Genomic DNA, 13826 nt, shown 5'->3' with positions numbered 1-13826 from the left:
ATTCTGAGTGGAAAAAAGATCAACCTCAAACTTCTAACCCCAGGCAAGAAGGTAGATGGAACAACTACACCAATATAAGCAAAATGTACCATTTTACTGTGGTGATTTATCTTTAATCAACTTCCATGACAATATTAAAAAGATGAGAGAATGCACCAACATAACTGTCACCCAAAAAGGAAGCCACTGACACTGCTCACCAGAAACAAAGTTTCTGAGAAAAAAATAAAATAAAAAAATCCAAATCTCCAACTCAAGAGAAATTTTATTATAGAATGTCTCCCAGCAAACCCCAAATTAACAGCAAAACTGATCTTTTCAATAAACTGAGTTTTGCTAGTTAAAACACATTTAAAAAAAACCCAGTTGCAACACTAGTTAAACTTCCCCTTGTTGCTAATTGTACTATGTCAGCTGATTCTTATCACTTTCATAGAGAAGCTGGTGATTTAGCTTTCTAATAAGAGGACTTGCATGTTACTCCTCCCTGTCTTCACTAGGGGTTTTGAAAATCAGCAGAAGTTCTTAATATATAAATGGTAAGTGTCTTTTATACTTTACCCATATTAAACCAGATTTCTATTAAAATGTCATTTAACTGCAAAAGTACTATTGACCTTCAAACTTTTTCTTAAATTCACCTAGGGTTAAGCATGCCTGTTTGCTTCCAGGTGACAAAACTTATGATAGTGAAAAGTTATATTTCTAATGCATGTGCAATGTAATAGATTTTTCACTCTCATTGACCTAAAACTTCTCAATACTTTGCAAGTTACGATATCAATCATTTTTACAGAAAAGGATCATAACAAGAAATTCTAGCAGTAGATAGGTTTCAAGATGTATTTGAAAGCATCACATTTTTTTAATGAAACTTTCAAAATTACATCTTGCCTGGACAATATGAAAACAGGAATATTTTTTAAACTGCTAGCATATTGTACAAATTTAATACATTTGTGAGGTCAACCTACATAGCACATTTAAAATATTTTAGTCTGTCCTCTCAATCATGCAGATTCTGTATGTGCATTAATTCTTACTGAGATTTTTATCTAAAGTGCTGCCATTTTCACTGCTGGAGCCATGTCACACATTTAAATGTAAATTAGCATTTTTTAGACATAGCATGCAAATGAAAAGCTATTTTAACACCAATTCTATAGTTTTTGTGGGATTAGAAGAAAAAAGCTTGCTACTTAAAAACGAAAAAATTCAAAGCAAACTTATTTATGAAACCTTTTATCACTATGAAATACAAACTGAGGACAAAGTATCATTACTAATCAGTCAACCATCTCTCTAAACAGCTAGTTCTGATCCTGCTGTCTTAACCACACACTTTTTTGTTTTTCCTTCTTTGGTCAAAACTGATTTTAACTTCTACATTGTACCTTCCTGGTCAAAAGTAAGCTTAGTGAAATTTAAAACTTTGAAATTAAAACAAAGGAAACAACGAAAACTTTGAAATTAAAAGAAAGGAAACAACGAAAAACAAGGAAAATGTGAAAACAGTGTTACTGCATTAATGTGACTTCCAGCTAATATTAGTTTCTTTGCATAATATTCATTTGTGAACAGGTAAGGAAAAAATACTAAAATTTACATGAAGATATAAAGTATTGAAAACAAGCTCATAGTGTTACTTCTAACAGATTACATAGCTGAAAAAATATTAATTTACAATTGCTTTTCTAATTGAAAACTGGTGACTTGTATGGGAGAGATCCTGGGCACTTATTTAAAATTAATACTGATGAGTTTAGAATTGTTTTGATATATTTCTAAGTACTTTGTATCAACACTGAGAATACTTCACTTAGTTATGCTTACCCATTCTTGCATCTTAATTAAAAAGTTTTCTGTGTTAGAAAGACAAATCCTAACATCTAAACTTAAAATTATTTGTACTTACAGAAAAAACAAACAAACAAAAAAGTATAAAGTTTGCAGAAAACCATAATAGTTGATTTTGAAAACAATAACAGTTATAAAGATATGAGTATTCTATACCATCTGTTCTTGTGTACTTTTTGTGAACTAAAACAGGGAACTGGTTATTCTAGACTTACACTGTATCGTGATACCTATCTGAAAGTCCTTCTACTCAGCTACAATGATACTTCGGTGCATTTACTTGTTTTGGCAATTTCCTTTAATGTTTATATCACATAAGACTGTATGCAATAAAGCAAACAAACACATGAAAATGATCCAGTGGTGATTAATTCTTACAATTTCTCTTTGCACTCCTACAGAACAGCTAAAAAAATCCTCACAAATGATGGGTGCAGCTTCAGCTGATTTACTGACCATTATTCCATACAAGGAGGACTTTTGGAGTAACCTACCTAACCTGGCCATAAATGCCTCAGAAATTCAAAACAATGCCACTTGTTCCTTAGATGACAACTCACTGTCACTTGCTTTGATAGTTTTTTACTCTATTATTTTTGTCGTTGGACTGGTTGGAAATATTATAGCCCTGTTTTCTTTCCTGTGCATTCATCAGAAAAGGAATTCTATCCAAGTTTACTTGCTAAATGTAGCCATTGCAGACCTTCTGCTGATCTTCTGTCTTCCCTTCCGAATACTCTACCATGTTACCAAAAACACTTGGCTGTTTGGACTGATTTTATGCAAGATTGTAGGAACTCTATTTTATATGAACATGTACATTAGCATAGTACTGTTGGGACTAATCAGTCTAGATCGTTATGTAAAAATAAATAAGTCTGTGAAGCGCCCTAAAATGCTAACTACTAGACGAAGTATACATATCTGTTGTACAGTGTGGGCAATCGCACTAACAGGATTTACAATAGTAGTTGCACCATCTTTCTTTAAGAGTGAGAACAGCAATTCTACCATGTGCTTTCATTACCGAAATAAACACAATGCAAAGACAGAAGCAATTTTAAATTATGTTATTGTAATCATTTTTTGGATAGTTTTTTTCCTTTTGATACTTTCGTACGTTAAAATTGCTAAGAACCTCCTGAAAATTTCGAGGAAAAGAGCAAATTTTCCCAATGCTGGAAAATACACCCAGACAGCAAGGAACTCCTTCATTGTGCTCATTATTTTCACCATCTGTTTTGTTCCTTACCACATATTCCGGTTTGTCTACATTACATCACAGTTACAAAATCCATCTTGTCATTGGAAGGAAATCATTCACAAATGCAACGAGGTGATGCTCATATTCTCATCTTTTAACAGCTGCTTAGACCCAGTTATGTATTTCCTAATGTCCAGAAGTGTCCGTAAGACTGTATTCCAACTTATCTGCAGAAGACTTCATGGAGATTCAGGCCTAGCACTGGAAAGTACTTCAGAAATAAAACTTGGACAATATACACAAGAGCGATTTTCTACTACCACTCCCCACTCAAGTTCTTTAAAGAAGAAATCTCTGATTTGATTGTTTAAAGGCATGGATAATAACTTTTCTCTGTTGCTTCAGGATTTGTATCAATTCATCATCACATCAATTTAAGATTACCAAATGCTATACTGTACAGCTACTAATCCTGCCTCTTTCTTCCTGGTAAAATAAAAGAGAAGTCTTACTTCTGTTTGTGAAAATAAGAAGTTGCTTTTCAGAAGTACTTCACTCTTGTTTATCCAAGAAAACAAAATAGGAAGTTCTCAGACATCTTCTGTTGGACTAAACTAGAACACTAACTCTTTAAGGAAATTTCCATGAAGTGGATTGAACACGTATAAGGAATCTTGTATATAGACATTAATATAACAAACTTCTGTATGTAAATAATGAATTTTGTAAAAAATAATGTGTCCTATTCAAAAGAGCTATATAAATCATTACAGATTTTATGTACTTCTCTGTTTTAATAGGTTTCAAATACATCAGCGTTTTAACTACATTTATAGAAGTATTTTTTCCAAGAAAATATTTGACAGCTCAGTAACACATATGGTTTGAAAATGAGGAAGAATATAACTGACATTAATTCAGTTATAATTACAGAAGATACACTTAATTTTATTAAATAGCAAGCATTTTATCCCAAGAACAACTTAAAGGCTAGAAAGGTGAACCAATTAAACACTAAGTGTTAAGCTCCATAAAATAAGGATTTATTATCCTGAACACATACAAGCAGTGTTGCTCAAGTAAGCTGATGTAAAGAAGTCAGTTTTAATATTACTACCAGTAACTTCTCTGACGGATCATGTCACTTTTTATGCCAAACCTCTGACAAAATTTGTGGATTTTTACTAATTCTGTACAATATTCTGGTTTTACAAAAGTTACTCATAAAACTCACACTGAGCAAAGTAAACGTAACGCTTCTGCTATATAAACTTGGCTTAATTTTTATGTGATTTTACTTCATTCAGTTTTGGTGAAATTGGGTATAAACATGTGAAACGAATTACAATGACCAGCCAGTGGGGTTTTTTTGTTGTTTTTTTAAACAAAAAAAGGGTAGGATTTCTTAATGTTCAAGAGAGAGATGCCTATGAGCATGTACTTTTTATATAAGTACAATGGTAACTGTTTTTTTTTTGGCAAGTAAAATATTTGTACGATGATTTCTAATTGATTCTCACAATAATTGCATTGTATTTTTTTCATGATCTTTATCATCTTATCATCTTTTTTTGTGTATGCTGAAGAACTGTTTTGGCTCTGTAATTGTAAAGCGCATGTTCCTCATCCTTTGCAATTCTGCTATGCAGTATAGTAGTTCTACAGAGTTACATCAACTCTGGGAAATCTAGTGGAGGTTATAAACCATCATTTCACATGATATATACATTATCTTGTCATTCTTTCCTTGCCTGTATTTTTTCTACTATAAGTAGTTGATTAATGACACTTATCACCAGGGTGGGAACATGGGAGAGGATGGACACAAACATCTCAGTGAAGCTTGAACAAAATTTGAATTCTAAAATTCTTTTGAAGGAAGTGTTCTGTTAAAACCAGAGCTTTCATTTATAAAAAATGCAATTCCTGAACACTACATGGTTGCAAAAATAGACTAAGAGCTCTTCAGAAGATCAACAGTACAGGGCTTCAATGAAACAAATGAGACTTTTAGAGCCAAAGGCAAATAGGAATATGTTCCACAGGACAAAAAAGAAGACCTTAGTATTCTGGGCATACTTTTGTAAAATATGTAATGCTTACTCAGTTACTATAATATTATTTTGGAAGCAACTAAATACATAAAAGGACAACAGGAAAATAGTCATGCAGTACAAGTTCAAGATTCTGGTCCATCATCTGAATAGTATTATGTGGGCTGTTTTATTTTTAATGATTTTAACAGTGTAATCTAGTTAGCGTGTTCTTATTTGTATTGATCAGATGTGTTCTGCATGACAGCTGTTCTCTACAGATTGTAGAGAAGGAGCACCAAGGAAGCTATACACAGTCTCAATGGACAAGGTTTCAGAAAAAAAAACCAAGGTTTTAGAAGAAATATTGAAAAGTTACACTTTCCCAGGACTACACAATAATGATATACACTAAACACTTCAATAGAGAATCATCTTTTGCTTAAATCAGCCTCTGTGTATAAGCAGCAAATATGACCCAAATTTTACAAAGACATTTCAGGAGCTAGGAGCTTGTATTAGGCAAATTCATAGCACCTATAAAGACAAATAAAATTAGGCAAGCTTCTATGTATAAGGTACCCTAGGCAAAAGCAAGTAGATTTGTTTGAGGGAAGCCACATCCTAGAAAAATCAGTAACAGAGTAGCTCTGTGGAAAAGCTGAGAAACACTGAGGTAAAGGTGATATGGTGTAACTGAACTTCAGCAAAGTCGTTTAATGAAGGCTCTAAAAAACGCTAAGATGTTAGATGTTAATTCTTGTTTTAGAAATGGTTAAAAATTGGAAAGAAAGCTTAGAAATACATAGTCATTTTTCTTCATTATATTCCCAGAGAACCTGCAAATAGATATGTTTACGAACACATTTAATACTATGATCTGGAATGAGTGAGAGTAAGGAGATGACAAAGTTTTCAAACAACACACAGTTATTCAGGGTGGTCAAGCCTAAAAAAATTTCAAGATATAACTCTGCTCAACAGCAATGAAAGAGCAAAGAGACTGTCAAAATTAGGAGGAAAAACCTGAGAAGTCATAATTGTGATAGTAATTTATATGACACAAATTCTATACAGATTACATTAAATAAATCAACTCTTCACCCCAGAAATGAAAATCTGAAAGGGAACACAATTGTGTAACAGCAGGTATGGCACAGAAGAGGGGAACTGGTATGACTGTACTATCTTTATCAGAGTATAACATTAATGGAGTAGCAGTTAGAACAAAAAAACAATCTTAAAAAGCAACCAGACGAGTGAAAATACTGATGAATTTCCACAGCTATGTAAATCACTGCTTCAAGATGTTAAAAGTCATATATATCAACTGGCTTAGAAAGGGATCTGAAACCAGACAGCACGGTCATGTAGGAAACATCTTTCCTCTCTCCCCCAGTTTATTAAACTCTATCTCAAACTATGAATTTTCTTACTTTTACATTACCAACTCTCTCCCCAGCCCACTGTTATGGGAGTAAACAAGCAGCTGTGTGAGGCTTTGCTGCCGGCTGGGATTAAACTACAACAACCCATTTTGCACCTAACATGGGGCTCAAAGGGCTCACGATAACGACAGATTTGACCACAGTACGTACAAGGGAGCTGGAGAGAGCATCAGAAGCAGCAGCCTGTTCTGCAGCAGAGCAGCCACAAGAACAGGAAGGGGAGAGACAGAAATGATAAACAGGTTTTCACACTTTTACCCTTCTGATTCTCCTCCCACTGAGGGGGACTGAGTGAGTGGCTGAAGGGCTTACCTGCCTACCAGGGTTAAACCACAACACCAACTTTTATTTTCACACTGAAATTAACTGTAATTATGGCTTTAACCTGAAGATTAACATTTTTCATGGGGGCAAAACAGCTTTTGTTTTTTTTTTTTGATAACGTAAGAAAATTTAGTTGAACAATTTCCCTCACAACATCAGTTAATGAAACCACAAAAGAGGAGTGCAACTTACATCAGTGATAAACAAGTGAGAGTCATATTAGACCTGGAGATAGAAAGCTCCCATATGGATGCTTTAATTTAATGTTCTCTCTGAAACCACATACAGAATCAGGGTGGAGAGAAGGGAGTTGTGCTGCACAATACAAAAGAAGCGTATGGAGAAAAAGAACCCACTGATAATGCTTTACCAATCAAAATATATTTTCAACGTAATCTCTGTAGCGCTGGGAACCCTCTGCCACCCTTTTTTCCATCCCTTAAGCAAAATCCCAACTGTCAAATCCAAGAGAAAGGAGAAGGTGCTACAAAGCTGTTGCCATTCACTGCCTGTAGAGTGAATCAGTAGGAAAAATCCTCGCACGGCAAGTTGCTTTTACTGCCACATTTTAGCTTTTTAGTTTTGCTTTATTACTTTTGCATTTTCACAAAGGCTTAAGAACCTGGAAAAGCCAAAAAGCTGTTACACACAAACATATTTAACTTGGAAAAACACAAATGATAGAATGGTGCTGAAAAACAGAGAAAGCTTCCTATTTGGCTATGATGATCAACGGAGTTTTTACATTAAAAACCTATTTCTGAAATTAAAAGTGAAATATACCATGACCAATTCACAGCCACTGCTTTTTTAGAAGGAAATACCAGAGACCTCTGGGGGCTGTAAAAAGAAAGTCACTGGGGAAAAAATACAAGAATGAATATGTTGGAAGATTATTTTTGTTAGTACTGTCAACTTGAAGTTAAATTTTCCTGCCTAAAAGACATTGTTTGGTTTGTGTTTTCCCCATGTAAAACAACTACCCAGAGCCTGTGAAACACTTAACTTTGCATATTTTATGACAACCAAAGAACTGAAGCTATGATTATAATATATCCCCATTCCTACATCCCTAAGGATGTCACAGTTACACTGCATATGCTTGTAATTCATCAAATAACATTAAGAACTTTCATTCTGGGACTAGTTTGCTGAAGCTAAACTGGTGAAAATAAATCATTAGTGAACAGCAAGCACAGAGTCAGCTCAAACTGGTTGAACATTTTATCTTCACTGATTCAGCATAGAGTCAACAAGAGTAGATTTAAACATGATGTTAGATGATTTTGCTTTGATAATTACTTCTTACAATATGCGACACATAGTGACTAGAGCTAAAATCCTTGTTATATCAAGTCAGAAGAGCTGCCTACACACTGGGTCACGCCTACATGGAAAGCTGATGAGCAGGCAGAGAAGAGCCATGGCACTCTGCAATAACTCTCCCCATAGAGAAGGCCAACTGAAAACGGTTATTTTGTGGTACATCTGCCTTAGAATTTATGCAGTGAAAAAAACCTTCCAATTGTAATGTTTAAATCCACAACAAAACTAAGCACCAAAGCTCTAGGCAAGCTACTTGGTAAAATTATTATTTTTTTTTAAATAAAATATGGATTGCACTTGTGTAGTAGCCAGTGCATCTTAAAGACTTCTCTTAGTATTAAATGCCATACAGTAGTTCAAATTCCAAGTATATGAAATTAAATCTCAAATTAAAGGCTGCTGCATGTTTGGTGAATGCTATACCAATGCTATACCTTTGCTCAGTATGATTCATCCTCAGTGTCCACAGAGTAGCCATGCCCGGGGTCGCACACTTTTATGTGCCCTACCCGCAGCAGTTGCCTTCCATCCTTCGAGATACAGAGACTGAGTGCATTTCTTGGGTCTTCCACAGCACAGAGAACCAGGTCTGCTAAGGGAGCCATAGGTAACCAAGCTGCTGCCTTCTTCCATTCTATAAGAGGCAACTGGTGCCAACAGATTACATACTCTGTTGCACAACAGGAACAGTCCTGTTCTTCACTTGGTTTGTAACAGGCATAAGGAGAGAAGGGATTGCTTGAGCTATGTTCTATCATCTCAAGCAGGCAGAAGGAACAGGAAGTGGTCAGGCAGCCTGCAAGTGGACTGCTCTGTCATATATGATTATATTACAATACATGCTAAGTACAGGTTATAGAAGGCTAGCTTAAATACCTTTCACCCCTCAGAATGTCCCTGGTTTTGTGGTTTCAGGCCACAGAATAAGTTGCCTTCATACACTGGCAAAATGCAACATATGCTGCCTACTGGCATATAAAATCTAGTAACATGTTTAACTCAGAAAGTGACCAGTAGAGTACAGAAAATATAAACAATTGAGAAGAAGAATGCATGTGAAAGTCATTACAATGAACTTAAGAGTGAATTGTATGAAAGATGCACTCGTACCATTTGAATATCACCAAATATATTTTACATAAAATATGCCATTTATAACTTAGGTGAAAGGCAATAGTTCACCAAAAGAATAATGAAGGTGATCACTATAGCTTAGAACCAATATTTCTGAAGTTTTGTGTTTGGTGTTTGTTTTTTTTTTAAAAAAAAAACCAGTTATAATATCCCATTCCTTTTTTACTCATCTCACTAATCAGTTACAAAATGAAATGTGATAGACTGTAATTCACTATAATAACCTATTATAATAGGATGATTCAGTGAAAAACGTAGCATCTCTTTCTACAGCAAAAGTTATGGTCACTGAATTATAAATACTACAGGCTACAGTTAATAACTAACAGAATAATAATAATAATGAAAAAACCCTGTTAAATGCAATTGCTCACACTATTGTTCAACATGCCTCCTCTTAGCAAATGTTCAGGATATGCATGTCTAAACCTGGATGGAACACCACAATAACAAGGACTTCTAAGACTACTTAAGAGACTATAAATATTTAATTAATACAAGACTCTTGCCATTAGAACAAATTCTAATATAATTATACATTCAAAAGTGGAAAAACGAAAACAAGGTAAAACTAAATTTAACAGGAACAAGAACTGAAGCACATGCAAATTAACTACAGCACTACAAACCAATTGATAATACTCCACAGCAAGTTTTCTCACTTAAATTTAATCTTAAGATCAACTATGCAGTCTAAATAGGAGGCTAGCACACCTGTGAATCATTTTAGTACAAAATAATAAAATTAATAATGAGACTGAACGATAAAATTCATAGTAGATCACTGAAGGGAATTCCTACAGTGTATGTTTAAACGTAAAGCAAAACTAACAAACCAAGAACCTTATCAAAATTGCAGAAGTTTTTATGTGGTATCGCCTCTGTTCTCATAAAGGAACTTCTTTTTAGCTGTAGAAAAGCCATATCTGACAATCACAGATGTATCAGAAGGAAATTCAAAGGTCTCAAGCTCTGCAGAACCAGACAGAAATTGACTGACCTGTGATTATACCTTCCCTGGGGAGGAAAGTAATTGTCCTGTGTACACTTCTGAGTCATTTACATAAAATAACATTTCTGGAAAGAGAGTCAGTTTTTCCCAACTGATGCTCAGAATGCATCAGCTGTAAATTATTTCTATACAATACATCACCAGACTAGACAACTGAGATGTGGTCATTTGGTCACCCACATGAAGACAGACGTGGTTACAGCACTGTTACATGTGGGCTTCAGGAACAGAAGCCAGCTTTGCGGTAGCTCTTTGAGCTGAAGAACAGTTAAACGTAACAAGTGAAAATAACAAATTTTCATGCATAAAATAGCAACTCTCTCCCGTTTCCCTCCCCCAACTTCTAGAAAGTGGGCAGTCCTAAAGAGAACAAAAGTAACAATTCCTCCACCCCCCAAAAAAGAACCATATAAAGGACTGTAAGGTGTTTCTGCGCCATACCTACATGACCAAAGGACTGTTACAATCCCTCTTCCACACTATCTCATTCTTTTAATTTCTCTAATGGAGCTGCATCCTGACCTAATTTCAAAGTCCTTTTTTTGCACAGATTAACATCATCTTGACTGAACTTTAAATGCCTATCTGTTTTTTGACCCTGTAAAAGAAAAGTGCACATTCTGAAAACTGGTCTAACTATACTTTCCAGATTCAAGTATCATCCTTTTCAGTGCAACAGTGGAGATAAAATAGAAGTAAGACAGAAAAATTTCCTCTCTGCAAAGGAAGGCGCCTGCAGCTTGTGTAGGTAAGCTTAAAACTACTACTTCTTTGTTTCACCTGACAAATTTGGGCATTGATACAAAAATGATTATTAGACTTTTAAATAACTTAATTAAAAAAATACAAAAAAAAAAGAATTTAACTCAATTGTAATGAAAGAATTTACTGTACTTGGTTCAACAATCCACACGAGACTTTGTGTACACTAAAATGCAACAGCTATAAAAGTTGATTTGTAAGTTGTTACACATGGTCTACAGCATAATTTTTAAATATGACTTTTACAACTTTGCTCTATCTTATCAACCTTGTGCCTGGGCTTTTCACTGTAGCACTACACAGAATTCTCTCTGATATCCAAGTTCATTTGGTTACAGCTATTTTAAAAAAAACCTTATCAGTCTAAGTCTGAAATATTTTAATTTTCTCAATATGAGTTTGTATGGAACAAAAGCTAACTATGATGCACTTCACTGAAATAGTATCTGTATGACAATAAAACCTTTCTTCAGTACAGGCCAGTAAGATGAAATGCCAGTTTTTATGTGTAGTCATTGTATAGAGCTTTGATATCTTATTTTTAGTTGGAAACTAGGAAAAGATGGAAAACTGAAGGTGGAAAAAATAAATATATTGCCGTTTTCAACAACCATTCTGTACGTTCAAAAATACAAACTGAATTATTTATGCAAAATGCATGTGCAAGATTAGAGCTCTGAATAAAGTAACATTAGATACAGACATCAGCAAAAAATAGATGCATCTAGCCAGATTCCTGCATCATGCACAGTTTAATTTGTACTTAAGTGGAGATACTGGATACTCCTCTGCATTTTGGCAGTTAAAGTAATTCTTTGCACTTATTTTGCCTATTTAACTTAAAATAGCCTAGAAGTGGCATCCAAAGTAGGTTACAGATGTTTCATAAGATGTTTCATAAGAGAAATAAACTAAGAACACACAAGTTATTATTACAGCCTATCTTGAAGCTTCTGTTTCCTAATTTGTTTTGTTAGATCCTATGCATGTCAAATCTATGGGGTTTAACATCAGCCAGCTTTTCTTCACAAAATCCCAGTGGAAGAGAACACCGAAAAAGTAACCTTATGCAAACTCAAGATGGTAGCCCCAGAGGACAAACAGTGGTTAATAACACCGAAAAGCGGGGGGGGGGGGGGGGCTTTTGGGAGGAAGAACAGTTAAAATAAGGGAAATGAATAAAAGAGATGTTAGATGCACATTACAGAAGACTAATTCTTTTAATTCTGTTTCAGCTCTGATCATCCATTCAAGAAAAAACAGCATAAATGAGAAATTCAACATGTCTTCTTCAGCCATCACTAGCTACTACTGTAGCTCTACCAGTCATCTACTCTTGCCTATTTCCTGCTGGAAGTTTTGGAAATATTCTTGCTGCTTGGATATTTTCAAGGCAAGCACACACAAAAAGAACACAATACATTTACCTGGCAAACCTCATCACTGCAAATTTACTTATATGTAGCACAATGCCATTTCTGGCTGCCTATTTTGCAAGAGGGTACCAATGGACTTATGACTGTGTAGCATGCAGAATAGCAAATCACCTTGGGACTCTTATTATGCACGTCAGTATGTATGTTACGATTATAATTTTATGTTCAATTGCTCTAAGTCAGTATGCAACACTGAAGAAAAACAGTGATGTACAATACTCTCAAGCAGTTAATGAAAACTTCTACAGATGTGTACTCGCAAAGTTTCGTCAGCCCAAATTTGCTAAATATTTGTGCATCATTATATGGCTTATTGTGCTCTGCATAACAGTAATAGCTATAATACATAATGTCCAGGCAAGGACTAAGGAAGAATTTCACAGATGCTACAACATCAGGGTAGAAGCTGGTGAATTCGCTGCAATGATTGCAGCTTTTCTTGCCACATCATGGTTTTTTGTATCTTTTATGACAGTGGTGTTGTCATACTATTCTCTTACCAGACATCTGAATAAAATACAGAAAAATACATGTATTGGAGAAAAACATCTAATTTACAGTACAGTGAAAAGAAACATTTTTGTCATCCAGATGATACTAACTGTCTGCTTTCTTCCGTATCACATTTTTAGGCCAATTTTTTATGTACTGCTTACAAATAATGACTGCCCAAGGTTAAACTATTTAGTGGAAATTAAGAATTTCCTTACTTGTCTTGCTGCTGCTAAGAGTAGTTTAGATCCAGTTATAACCCTTCTGTTAGATAAAACGTTTAAGAAAAGTCTCTATGGCCTGTTTACAAAAGCCACACCACAAATGTAAAACTGGTGTTTTCACTGAAGAGACTCTCGAAATGTGAGGGAATACGGAAAGGTTTCATTAGCATATAAGTAGCAGTAAACTCATTTTAACTACCTATAACCAGACTTTGGTATGAAATGGTAAATATTTAAATAAAATTACAACATATTACACGTATTTTTTCCGAATTATTTTGCTTGCTATGTCAACATTAGCCACAATAAATCCCATGTGTATATCCAAGTAATTTATACAGTGAACTGTGTAAACACCTTTATCCATGCAAAAAAGACAATGCAAAAGACATTTTATGTTTGACTTATGGACAGTGGAAGGCAGAAACTAGGCTGAAGTTGCTGACCCAGTGCTTTTTCATTATCAATAAAAGAGTCCCAGGATTTGGACACAGGTTTCCTTTACAAAAAAAGGGTGAACAAAACGCAGATGTTTTCTCTGCAATTACTGAATCACATATTACAGGCCTAAAGA

The 13826-nt window shown here is 34.7% G+C and overlaps 3 protein-coding genes across 13 annotated transcripts in view; 2 read left to right on the top strand and 1 right to left on the bottom strand.

Moving 5' to 3' along the window:
* Positions 1-13826, bottom strand: part of CASK (calcium/calmodulin dependent serine protein kinase) — a 202926-nt gene that overhangs the window by 92450 nt on the left and 96650 nt on the right. The gene's annotated exons all lie outside the window — the stretch shown is intronic.
* Positions 418-3888, top strand: GPR34 (G protein-coupled receptor 34). Its single transcript, XM_057405096.1, has 2 exons — positions 418-539; positions 2259-3888. The coding sequence occupies exon 2, from the start codon at positions 2282-2284 to the stop codon at positions 3422-3424; it is 1143 nt and encodes a 380-aa protein (XP_057261079.1). The 5' UTR covers positions 418-539; positions 2259-2281; the 3' UTR covers positions 3425-3888.
* On the top strand, positions 10965-13358 carry GPR82 (G protein-coupled receptor 82). Its single transcript, XM_057405097.1, has 2 exons — positions 10965-11086; positions 12336-13358. Exon 2 carries the CDS (start codon positions 12369-12371, stop codon positions 13356-13358), a length of 990 nt encoding a protein of 329 aa, XP_057261080.1. The 5' UTR covers positions 10965-11086; positions 12336-12368.

This window comes from Pezoporus wallicus, unplaced genomic scaffold, assembly GCF_028554395.1.
Source record: "Pezoporus wallicus isolate ANWC-B61680 ecotype Strahan unplaced genomic scaffold, APGP_CSIRO_Pwel_v1 contig_1739, whole genome shotgun sequence".
NCBI lineage: Eukaryota > Metazoa > Chordata > Aves > Psittaciformes > Psittacidae > Pezoporus > Pezoporus wallicus.
This window is presented reverse-complemented; position numbering and strand designations above follow the sequence as displayed.

What these genes read in the sequence shown, in the direction of transcription:
- GPR34 (XM_057405096.1), top strand. Translation starts at nt 2,282, where the DNA reads ATGATGGGTGCAGCTTCAGCTGATTTACTGACCATTATTCCATACAAG.
- GPR82 (XM_057405097.1), top strand. Translation starts at nt 12,369, where the DNA reads ATGAGAAATTCAACATGTCTTCTTCAGCCATCACTAGCTACTACTGTA.